The sequence below is a fragment of the Alligator sinensis genome, unplaced genomic scaffold (assembly GCF_000455745.1).
Source record: "Alligator sinensis unplaced genomic scaffold, ASM45574v1 scaffold649_1, whole genome shotgun sequence".
In the NCBI taxonomy this organism is placed as follows: domain Eukaryota; kingdom Metazoa; phylum Chordata; order Crocodylia; family Alligatoridae; genus Alligator; species Alligator sinensis.
This window is the reverse complement of record NW_005842127.1, coordinates 1,913,627-1,926,689: the sequence shown is the minus strand read 5'-3', so window position 1 is coordinate 1,926,689 and position 13,063 is coordinate 1,913,627. Positions and strand designations below refer to the sequence as shown.

Below are 13,063 nucleotides of genomic sequence, written 5' to 3'. Positions count from 1 at the left end.
AGGGAAAGAATGAGCTGAATTTTGAGCCATGGACATAGTACACTACATCTGAATGCTCAGGTCAGCATTAACTGTGGATGCTACTGAACACCTGACACATGTGGCCCCAAGTGACTGCAGCATCATTCTATCCTAAGACATACCTTGACAAAGATCTTGTTGCGGAGGGGCAGCTGCTGCATTTTAAATTACAAGCCTGGCACAAATATTTTAAGTAAACTAGCACCTCACCAGGCAGACTGGAAAGGGTCAGATCTCACTTGTGTTCCACAGAGAACAAGAGAGAAGTGCTGCTAATTTAGGCAGGGAACAGCCTCTTTCTCATTGGACCGATTCTATTATTCATTATCCAAAGCAGAAAGCCTTTCTCATATCTTTGATGCTACGCTTGCCCTGGCTGCCTGGGCTGAAAAATGATTTCCCACTCTTCAAAGTGTATGGTGAACAATAGAGTCTAAAAAATTGGACCAAATGGGACGCTCAGCTCTGCACTGCACAGAGTCTACAGAATAGTTTGCTTACATTATCTCAATGGCAGATCAAACCATTCTTATCTTAAGGTGTAATGGGTGAATTTGGGGGGATCAGAACTAACATTCAGTGGGCATAAGTAAGAACAGAAAGCTTACTGGCTGTCCTCAGCAGCTAAGGGCTCATTTCTTGATTTCTGTAATTCTAGATGCTTCCTGGTATGAGCCAGCCTAAGGTTTTGTGGACCTTACATGAACAACCTGTGATCTTTCCACTCCAGTCCTCCTCTGCTTATGATCTCTGCTCTTTGATCTCTGCTGACTCTTCTACCCAGCTAGTAGTTAGTTGTGGAGCTGAAGCTCAATTTATCAAATGCAGGGAGTGGCTAGAACAAAATTGTTACTCAGTCCTTTCCTTTGTGAAGAACTGAGAATGGTGCTGTGGCTGGCAGACAGGAGCTATGCATTGTATCTGGTCTCTTGCAACCATGGGGCACATCCCCACATGCAGGGGTACGCATTTGCTGTGGCAAAAATTGCAGTGACAAGAATCTGTGCCACTGCTTTTTGCTGCTGTACACACCCCCGTGTGTGGGGTTTGGTGCAGGGCAATTTGTCCAGGGTGGGGTAGAGGAGGCTGGGGCCAGCATTTGTAGCAGCAGCAATGCCAATCTGGCTGCACAGAGGGGAAGCAAGGCCAATCTGGCTGCACAGAGGAAAAGAGTGAGCTGCCAGCAGCCAGCATGTGGTTCTGGATGGCCGGGCTGGTGTCAGATTTTGTCTAATTTGCAGCATGGTGAACACTTGCACACACGCTGCATGCAGTTTGAGGCACCTCAGACAGCTTTGAGGCACCACAAACTACACACATGCACTCAGCTGAACATGCCCATGAAGGCCACACAGGTTTTAGGCTTAGCTTCAGGGGTCAATTAAAAGTGTCTCTGAGAATTCCTGGCTTTCTTTCCCTCAAATAGGGCCTGTTGTGGCTGGAGTTGTTGGAACCAAAATGCCACGGTACTGCTTATTTGGAGATACTGTGAACACCGCATCCAGGATGGAGTCCACCAGTGAAGGTAATGAAAAGCAGAGCATGGGGGCTGCTCTTAGCACAGTGTAATAAAGTGTAAAGAAACAAAATCCCGAATTGTGGGTACAAACCTGGTAAATAGGAGCAAATTCCCATCCAGGGTGCTTCTTGACTTGAGGATCTGATTATGCACCCATGATTCACATACATTTATGTACATGTCTCTCCCCTTTTGTAAGAGCATCCACTCTTCTTCCAGCCCCAGGAAGGGATTGTCTTAGATCCTAAGATCTCTGAAGGGCAGGTGGGCCAGGTAATGAGAGGGTGTGTCAGTTATCAGGGAACGTTCATTGTTTCCTTCCTCCCCTCTATGTAACTGCATCTGCAGCAGAAATCCTAATCCATTTTCACAGCCCTTTCTCTTCAGTGACATCTTCTTGCATGTGGGGAGTTCAGGAGACTGCCAGCAACTGCAAGAGACTTGACAGCATGGTGCATTGGACTTGCGCCAGCAGCCTGTGGGAGTAGGGCATTTGGTTCCACAGCAAGGCAAACTCTGCCCTCCAGCACAGCGATGACAGAGAAATCTCAACAAAGCAATCTTCACAGATTGCTGTTCTTCTTCAGCTTCTCCCACAGGCTCCCAGAGCCTAGTGTCTGGTTAGCAAGCTTTATCTTTCCGAACTCAGAATTAAAAACAGTATCTGAAATTAGATTTGATCTGAGCTCCAGGAGCTGGAAAAAATCTAAAAGAAATAATGTGGCTTTATTGTTGTTCTTGTATTTTCTCTTTAAATGTGGAAAACAAGGCCAAATAGTTCTATTGCCAGACTTACAATACTTTGTAGAGGTATCAAAACTGGGTAATTTTTCAAGTTACTTTACAGTGCACTTGCATTCTGAAAAATCACTTCCAAAATATCACTGTGAACTTCAGGGGTGTTGGTTGTAGCCGTGTTGGTCTAAGGGCATAGGCAGACAATGTTCTTCAGGTAAATGTGATGTCTTTTATTAGACCAAATAAATAGTTGGAAAATTGTTTTTTGCAAGCTTTCAGGTACAAACACCCTGGGCCTGAAGAAGGGTGTTTGTACCCGAAAGCTTGCAAAGAACAATTTTTCCAACTATTTATTTGGTCTAATAAAAGACATCACATTTACCCAATGAACCTTGTCTGTCATGGTGAACTTCAACATCCATTGCCCATAATGCACTTCAGCCCAAGTTTGCCTAGTTTGCAGAAGGATTTTTTTCCTACCCCCTGACCTTACAAGACTCAACCATGGGGTGCTGAGTGTTGAGCTGGGTTCTCTTCCTCTCTCACTTTCTCAGTGCTCAGTGTCCCAGAGGATTAACAGTTGAAGTGGAAATAGGACCTAGGAGTCCAGCTGCCTAGACTCCTGCTCAGTCACACCCCTCTTCCTCGGGAGGACCAAACAATAAACACTTTGTGTGCCTGAGCTAAAGAAGGAAACTTGTGTAGCCATATCTTTTTATACAATTGCAGGAAACAGTATCTTCCCCCCCCCCTTTTTTAATTCATAGTTTTGAAGATGGAGGGGGTGGGGGTGAGGTGGTTTTAGGTTTTGTTCAAAACAGACTGCATGAAGAAAGCACTAGTTTTGCAGGGCCATAAGATAAAACTCCATATGGATTTCTTCACTGTGAGATGAAAGAGACACTTGTCAACAACTCCAGCCAAGCAGCTATAAAGAGCAGAAAAATAATACCAAACACAGGATGTGATACAACGTGTTTGTTGACAGTCATGGATTTGTCCTGAGATGCCTCACAAAGAAACCCAGGACATTACGGTTCATCTGTGAGCCCTTCAAATAACATGGAAATGACAGCAAAGAAATTAAAAAAGCGAAGTGATGATATAGCAGCCTGTGCAGCAGATAGTAAGCAGTATTCATTGCTGACTACGTTGTATGTGGGTAAATGGTTAAAATAATATAGCACTTTTTCCCTTTTCAGCTCTTAAAATCCAGTGCAGTTTGAGTACATACCAACTGTTGAAGCAGATTGGAGAGTATGTGTTAGTGTGTCGAGGGAATTTACAAGTCAAGGTAAATATATGCAGTGTATGTCCAGATTTTTAGAAGAAAAAGCATGTGAAGGAAGTACATGCCACTGAGATGTCCTTGATTTTAACCCTTTGTACACTGATCTCTCAGAGGCTTTGTATTAGCCTTAATTAGCACAATTACTGAAAATCAAGCGAGACTTTAAAGTGGAGTGAAAAATCAAAGTGATAAAAGCCTTCTGTTTTGAACAAGTGAATCCTAATTGCCCATATTTATGAGAGAGGGGAGTGACTTCAGTCTCAGTGGCATGTACTCCTTGTGATAAAAAGTGGGACAAATCACATTTGGGGAGAGCTCATATCCAGGTGCTTTTTTTTTCTCTTTGAAAGGTCCTAAATGAGAATGTTAGATCTAAACACCCCTAGACCTTGATGGGTATAAACCCAGATCCTGTCTTTTCATTTTGGGTCATTATCTGGTCTTTTGCCCTATGATATGGAACTATGTGGAAGGTAGACTTTTCATTGGGTGAATGGTTCATTTCCATTGCCGCTTCCATCGAGACCACAGAAACAATTGCTTCCAGGTGCCCAGTTATCACATTGACACAGTTGCAGTCCATAGAGGGGACAGGATCTGACTATGTTATAACCATGTCTTATGTCCAGGATAAAGATATGGATTGACTTAAGGATTTAATTAAAGTCTTTTACCTCTATTATGGGAGATGGCAAAGCCCATATGAGTCCAGTCCAAACTACAAACTGGAATTGTCTTGTAACTGAGTTAAGGGGGAAGTTTGTGATAACCACATCATCAGTCTTGGTTTGATCTGTAGTGTTATGTATAAACAATGACACTTTCTCAAAGATACTTTCCCCACATTGTTCTATTATGGAATAAATAACAGCAACAGTGTGATGATAGGGCCTATGTAATGCAGGCAGAGCATTGGACTGGGACTCAGGAAAACTCAGTTTAAATCCGAGCTCTGTCACTGACTTGCTTTTTGACCTTAGGCAAGTTGCTGTGCCTCAGTTTCCCCATCTGTAAAACAAAGATAATGATGCTGACCTTTATAAAGTGCTTTTAGATCTACTGATGGAAGCCTGTATATAAGAGATAGATGCTGTTGCTGCATCTTGGCTTATTTTATTTTCTCCTTAGGGAAAAGGAGACATGGTAACTTACTGGCTGGAAGGAAAGCAGGCTGCTGCCAGACAGAAGCAAGTTCCCAAATTGACTGCACCGACTCAAAAGCTGGATGCCACCACTTTTAGTTTGATTCCTGGAGTTTTGCCCAGTGACCCGCTCTCAAGTGCAACTTAAAGGACTTGAGTGGTTTGGCTGTTCCTGTTTCTTGTCTTTTTCAGCCTAATATATCTGACAAACCTCTCTTGTGTTCCTGAAGGGCCTTGGGTATTTGAAAGTCTCCCTTTCTGTGCCACACACAGAGTCAAAGCTAAAGAATAGGTGCTGCCTCCCCATACCACCAGTCCTCCTGGATTTGTGTCACAAACAAAAATATAGTAAAAGAAATGTTTGGCAATGACAGGTGTGTGGATATAAGAAGTGAAATGGATTATTTTGTGTCAGAAGCTATCCAGAGATGGGAATCTTCCAACAGGAATCAGATCTGTACAGCTGTCTCTCTGCTTCTGTTGGGGAACTCCCTGTGTACAACCCCTATTATTGGACTTGGCAGAAACAACAGGCTGGAGATTCCAACAGATTAGCTCTGCTTGTTGGAAAGAGAGAAAATGGGTAATGCTGCTATTTAGGGTCATAGTAAACCTCATGGAATCAAAATAATGAGTGTTTCAGAAGGAGGGACAGAAATGTGGATTTGTTAACATTTCTAGCTGTGTGCAGTAGAAGGAAAATAGTCTGACCCTGACCCAATGGATAGAGTACTGCACTAGAATGTAGGAAGCCTGGATTTTATTCCTAGTTCTGGCAGTAGCTTGCTGGCTGGCTGAAATCACTTTACCTCTGTGTGCCTCAGTTTCTTTATGTATAAGATGGGGATGATGATATTTACCTTCTTTGTAAAAGACTGAAATTCATGCCCAGAAAATGCTATACAAGAGGTTTTTGTTATTATTGAATACAAGATAGACTGTTAAAAGCATTTCCCAGCTGAGGACTGATTTGGAAACTATGGGAGCTCTCTGGAATGAAGGTTTGACGCACTCGAGTTGTATTACGGATGAAGGAGGCAAGTTTGTGTTAAAGAGATACTGTTTGTCTGCAGTTTCACTGAGAAATCAGAGAAAACCTTATGAGTCACTGTGCAATTTAGGAGACCATAATCAAGGTTGTTGCTTCTTATTTAGAGAAACCTTATGCTAGAAATCTATGTCTGCTGGTAAACATGGTTTTACTTCTAGAGTTTCTCCTTCAAGCTCTGTTAGTGATTATTTTCACTATTTTCCCTAAAGGCAAAGTATGGTGTGTGTTGTATACTATTTAGGGTTGTTAGTGTTTTTCCCTCTGTCAGACTAAAGGTTTATTTAAAATGGTAGCCAGCTTTCTTTGAGTCAGGACTGGTCTACAGTAGAAAAATTGCAGAGTAACTAACCTGATTTAAAACCAGTTAGGTAGTGTGGTACAAAAACGTCACATAGGTGCACTTAATTAGGTGTAAATCTTAACCGAATAATTGCCCAGTTTGTGCCCGCACTGTAATTAGCCTGCATTTTATTAAGTATATGTTGTGTGATGAGTGAGATTTAACATATTACGGTATTGCTGACATTGTAGATTCTTACTCAGCTTTTTTGCAGAAAGCAAATGCAACAGTAGGCAGCAGTTTTTAAAGGGAATTAACAGATTTATGATTCCAAATCCTTCTGAAATCCAAAGTGAGTTTGAGGGACCTTTGAAGATACTAAAAGGGGAAATCTGGCCCTGCTAAATCAGTGGGATTTTTGCCACTCACTTCACTGGAGCTAGGATGTCACCCAGCATATGAAATTATTCTTACTGAGTTAAATTATACTACACACTTGAATTTAAAAAATATGCTTTCACAGCTATTAAATTTGAAAGATTTCATTTGTATATGTTCAAATATCATATTAATGTCCAGTACAGGAAAACAACCTTATACTCAGTCTCAACCTTATACTCCCATTTAACCACATAGCAGTAACATCCCACTCAGAATGATTGCTTCTGGTGCTTAGCCAAAAACCCATTTATCAGGATGTGGCATTTGTTCCTGAAACCCTGTGGTCTACACAGTTGCAACATACATTGTGTTGTGTATTATTCTTTCACTGAATTAAGTCATTTTTCCAATGTGTTAAATTTTGTATTAGGAGTAATATAAAAAAAGATCTCACAGCTTTTAGGCAATGTAAACTGGATAGTATGCACTGGATCTGTTATGAACTCATGTATAGTAACGTTGCAATTCTTACTCAACTACTCTGTATTTCTTTAAATTCTTAGAATTAAAGATGTTAAAATGAGCATGTTTTCTGTTACAGTGCTTTTATATATCAATGAGGAGTGTGGTCATTTCACTTTTGTAAACTATCTGTAGTACAGATGCTCATGAAAATTGCTGGATTGACAGCCCTGTCCATCCAGGACTTGGTCTAATATCTAGTGAAATGAATGGGAAGACTCATATTGACCTCAGTGGGCTTTGGATTACATTTCTTAACTGCAGAAGAGGAACAATGTAGACGGCACTAGTGCAAACCTCTTTTTCTGTTGCTCTGTCATCTCTCCCTCTCTCAGCTCTGTCATAGATGGACCCCCTGGGGTAAAAAATAAGGGAAATTTTCATGGGTAACCGAATTCTTGTTTCTTCTGACACTTCTAAAAAGGGTCTTGATTCATTCAATTAGGATGATGGCACTGGCAATGTGGATATTTGTCTACTAGGAAATGGATGTACAACATAATGTTAAATCTAAGTTTTAGTGTTTTCTGGTAAATTAGTAGATATGCAGGATCAACTAATGCATCTTGACAATTATGGTCAATAAAGGTGTCCAAAATTGGGTTGCTACCTTTCAAAAAAGAGGCATGTTGGATGAATGCAATATCATCAAAGACCTTAACTGTTTATAGGACAAAGTCTTAAAAGCTGCTGAGCAATCAGTAGAGGTGTTATCCATCCAAACAACAACAAAATAAAATTGGTAGCAGCACAAAGGTTTAGGGGTGAGCTCTTCTAGCTCATTGGGATGGTCTAGTAATGATTGCATTAGTTTTTACTGCCATGTATGTGTAGGTCTGGACTTACATACATACACAAGCAATACCATTGACAAAACTGCCAACACTTACACTGGGAATTTTCCAGACCCTGGCCTTGCAACCATTTAAACACCTGTCTAGCTTTACACATGTGAGAAGTTCCTTTTCAGGCTGGTAGAAATGAAATGAGACAAAAATGATACAAAAAAGGTCAAAGAAAAGGAAAAGTTGTATATAATTTAAATAATCTTGTTTCATTAAAATTCTTTTGACTAGGCTGCACACCTGACTGAAGTTACTATCAAATCATAACTCCAGATGGTTCTATTATATCTTTCACCAAATAGATAATCTCAAAATAAAATCTCCTTAAAAAATTATTTGGCTTGGCAGAAATGTTGCCATACACCTTACATTGACTCCAACTGAAATTCATGACTAAATTCACACTGGTTTACTTGGGAAGAATGAGGCCAACAATGACCAATCAAAACTCAGATAAACAATGAAGTACTATGTTGTGATATAGTGTAAATCTCTAAAATTCTCATGCAACACAGACCTGTGAACCATCACAGTTGTGACAGACTAGAGGGCACTACATATGTTACATTTAGCTACAGCTGTGATATTTTCCTCCTCTTCTTTGTTATCTCTAGTCCTTGTTTAAATCTGAAAGCAGATAAACAGTGAACATTTTTAATGATAGGGTCAGATCCTCAGAGGGGTTTCATTGGAAGTTAAGCACTCTTAGCATCCAGATGGGAATGAGAGAAGGTGCTATGTTCTGTATTAGATCTGCAAACACAGAAGAAATCCTAGGTATGGACAACAACAACAGCACTCTCCCTCTATGAAGCAGTAATTATATACATATATGTATGTATATAGTTTTGATTGCTGTTTATTACAATGCCATCCCATTACAGTTTATAAACAGATGCTGATGCACACGGGCACAAGTAATAAATAGCACAAAGCAAAAAACAAATTACAAAGTTGATATAATTAATAACATTCTAATAAAGTTTATCTCAATTGCCTAAAGAATAGTAGGAACAATCCAATGGAAATGTAAAAAAACACAACCCCCACCCCAAAACTTTAGAATATTTTAGTAACCAAATTTACCTTATGTTCAATTGCTATTGTTTTTGTAAAGAGGTTCTGTGGTACAAAGAATATGCTCATGTAGGTAGGGCAGGAACTTGCAGCTTTCTGAATCGGGAGGAGGTTGTTGCGCAGGCAGCAAGGACACAAAGTCAGGAACCTCCCTACCCAGCTGAACAGGGCATAGTTCAAACATGTTGGTTGTGCAGCAACATTGGCTGCTCACACCCTGCCCAATAATGAGTCTCCTATTAATTTCACAGTGCAGGAATGGGCTCCAATTCTGAGTGAAGAAACCCTGATAGGAGTTGGAAAGTTGTCTCTTTCTCTGTGAAGAAGCCATGAGATCAGGGCAATTAGGGCATAGCACTGTTAGACAGATCACTTGTTTTCTACCCCTCAATAAACTCCTGATTATTAGAGACCCTCACTGATGAATTGCCTTCTTGAAATTATCTTTTTTCTCATCACGTCTTTTTGGGGTTTCCTTTAAATCCATCAGAAGCCAATATCCACAGACCTATACCAGCTTTCTTGCAAATGGATGTTTCTTGCAAGCTTTCCCTTTCTTATTCCTGGTTATTGGATCCATTTTAACAACCCCAGCATAATCTTTTGTTTCTACATTTTAAAACTTCAGATTAGCTTTTCCCATGTAAAGCAACCATTTTGGAGTTTGAAACAATGGTGTAAGTTTGGGCTTTGTAGAAGGTTTTGCTTTGAAAACTCAGAGGAGTGAAGCCCTCTGCTAATCCACAAGGCTACAGCATAAAGGGGCATCAGTGCAAACTGTTCAACCTCTATGCTCCAACCCAATGTGCGTAGATGACACGTATGGGGGACACGGGGGGGGACGTGCCGCTGGCCCTACTGCTGACGCTGACAGCAGTGCCTGTCAGTGCCCCACTAGACTCGGGAGACACCAGTCACCCATGTCAGTGTGGGAGGCATTGTGCTGGAGCAGCCACTGACTTCTCAGCTCACACTATCAATAAGGGGCCTGAACTGTTCCCCTAGTTCACATGTGCTTCTAACATTTATGTTAATAGGGATTATATGCATCCAATGCGTGTGCAGTCCCAAGTTTCCAAGACTGCTAACATGGACCAATTGTGTTGGTTTTAACACAATTATGGTACTAGGCTGATTTTGACCTTCTAGGGCTTAGCTCTGCCTTGCTGAAAGGACTGGAATTTTGTCATTCACTTCAAAATCAATAGGATCAAGTCCTTAATGGCACTGGTCATAAAATATGAGGCTGGAGGTTGTTTATTGATGAACACCAAAATTTTAACATTGGATTCAGTGATAGGATGGAATGAAATATTTCAAGGTTCTGAAAAATCTTCCCTCTCTGCAGGGCTCTGCTTGATGTTCTATCTGTGATGGGTTCAATATCTTTTCTTTAACCATGGCACAAGGTGACACATGTGGCCTTCCCTAGCCCATCCCATGTAAAGGCAGGGAGACCTCCACCCCAACTGCCCCAGCTCAAGTAATGGTTTTAGGGTGATCTGCCAAAAGGATGCAATATACACATAGAATGCGGTGACCATAAGTAATCAGATCAGGACACAGTGAAATGAAAATTAAAAAAAAAATTGATGGACTATCCAGATATCCACTAGGAATCCTCTTTTTTCACTCAGATGTTGGATGTTGCCACTTGACTAGCTTTGCCCTAGGCTCATTTGGACTATGATTAAAGGTCAGATTTCCAAAACTCCTAATCTGACTCCCAAGTGAAATGGCCAAATCATCAAAAGTGTCCAGCACCTTCCATAGTTCCCAGTAAGGTTTGGGAGTGATTGTGCTTCATGGCAATGGTTGGGTGCAAAGCACTTTTGAACATCTGGGCTAAAACCTTGGACTTATTAAACAGAATAAGAACTTTGCCACTGATGTCAGTGGGGCTAGGATTTCATGTCTAGTTATGATAATACAATCCTGGAGCTTTGAAATTCCACATCTTTCAGAGGACATATCCTGCATGCTATTGAGTAAAATCTGTGTTCCTATGAGAAACATTCCCCTTTTCTAAAGGATGGAAATAATTTTAAAGTCCGAGGAGCACAAATATAGAGCTGCAAGGTTGCTTCTGGATTACAACCTTCTCAGACTTTAAGAATGTTGAGATCACAGGGCTATGAAGCTATTTCAAACAAACATACTACTTTGTGAATGTATCGTATGGCCCCAATCTTGTGAACAGATGTACTATTGTAGATTCTGACACTCAAATGGAGTGCCACTAAAGTCAGGGGGACTCCATCCAAGCATAAAAATCTATGAATGCATCTGTCAGTAGGAGCAGGGGTGATATCTATAACTTTCAGAGCTTCCTCCTTCATGTGCATTTAATAGCAACGGTAGCCAGAATTTTTGGCTGATAAAAGAAATGTAGTTGTCTGTGACTGCAGGAACCCTAACTCAGTGGTCCAAGTGGTCCCCATCCAGTCCCTTCATTCCTACGTTTTGCTCCTCTACTTGGAAGGGGTACTGTCAGACTGAGAGTAACTGCAGGCATCTCTACCTAAAACTTGAACTCTATCATAAATGCACCCTGGGCTAGATTTCTGTAATTGCTGTAAATAGATTTAAGATGCAAGAGCACCCAGGTTTCATAATCCCATGGGGAAGACCAGATACAAACATTAAAACAACATTTAGATCTTCCTAGGGCCATTTTGCCCACTGAGTCACTGCAGATTAGAATCCAGGCCAGTGTGAGGTCTTCTTCAGTGAAAGCCCCACACAATGAGATGAGAATGAAGTTTCTTTAAAAAATTAATTCTATAGGCGCATCTACATATCACTGTGTTTAGCACTTCCTTTTGGAAGTACTAAAGGATGGCACAGTACAAGCAGTTACTATGCCGTGCACATAGCACAGTTAGATTTTGCCACTACGGTGATGTAGCTGGTGATCACATGTAGACCCATGTCATCGCTATGTCACTGTAGCATGCTGTACAGTGATGTAGGGTGATGTGTAGATGCACCCATTACGTTTAATAGCACTATTAGCAACCTACAGAAATCCTTTATGGCAGGGAGGATAAAATTGGCTTGTATCAGAATAAGGATTGCTGTTGACCTGATTTAATGTGGGCTTAGTACCCAGATGTTGAATAGACTTCAAATAATTATTGAAGATATTTGGTAAATTGTGCTGTGTACCTCAAAAGATGAAGCCTCTCAGGACTCTGTGTCATAGGCATGTTGAAAATTTGTTCCAAAGTGATCTAATTAATGAGTCATTTACACTGATCATTATTTCTGAGTAAAATGTATGTAGTCCCAATGGTGCTATACAAAGACACAAAATACAAAGCCCAGGCTCTGAAGAGCTGACAGTTTAGATTGATTTAGCATGACAGTCTAAATTAGACTGATGATGTAGGTCTAGATTCTTCCACCTTGACACTAAGTAAGTATCTTACTGTATAAGTCAGTCCCATCAATCCAGGCACAGTCCAGGCACCATGTTTCTGTAGTCAACAGCACACAAGCTAATGAAGTGGCTAGCACAGTAACCTCCTGCCTTTGATTCCCTGACCCTTGTGACAATATGACTATTCACAGGGGTGGACAACCATCAACACAAGTCCAGTGAGAGGCTTTGAATTCTTGCTCTTCTGGAGCCATAGCAGCATGCCTTACTTTCACTGCCCTTACTGCACGAGTAGTCTTCTGTAAATTATTTGGAGTGAGGTGCTACTGTACCCGAGTAAGGCTTTCAGAAACTGGCTATTACTCCAATAACCAAAATTTGACTGATGATAACATGGATATACAATGAAGGGGAAAAGATGACAAATGAAGGGGTGAAAGAAAACTATCCTTGCAATAGCAACTTAGTTCTTTAGAACCTAATCCTGGGCCTAATCTATTCAACTCTCCATCTAGTCCAAGAAAATTGGAAGGTACTCAGTACTTTTTAGGATTGGGTCATACAGTGTTTCTTGTTTTTATATTTGCTTTCTAAAAAACGATGGGGAGAAGAGGTAACTACACCTGAGCTCAGAGAAGAAAATTAATATAGAAGCATAGCTGATTAAAATGCTTCCTGATTTTCTCTTCCAGAAACTACATGGCTTTTTAAAAAGTCTAACTACCTGGATAAATGTGTTATTGTATAACAAATAAACGAAACAATACTTTAAGATTTAACTATGGACTATAACTGATTTTTGCATCACTTATTA

At 40.6% G+C, this 13,063-nt stretch overlaps 1 protein-coding gene across 1 annotated transcript in view; it reads left to right on the top strand.

Annotated features, from left to right (window-relative positions):
* LOC102369559 (atrial natriuretic peptide receptor 2-like) overlaps nt 1-5,127 on the top strand; it is a 49,090-nt gene extending 43,963 nt beyond the window's left edge. The window contains exons 21-23 of the mRNA XM_025205747.1: nt 1,448-1,546; nt 3,481-3,572; nt 4,698-5,127. Of these exons, the coding sequence (XP_025061532.1) occupies nt 1,448-1,546; nt 3,481-3,572; nt 4,698-4,859 (353 nt within the window). The 3' untranslated portion in view covers nt 4,860-5,127. The remainder of the gene's footprint in view (nt 1-1,447; nt 1,547-3,480; nt 3,573-4,697) is intronic.
* The last annotated feature ends 7,936 nt before the right edge of the window (nt 5,128-13,063 follow it).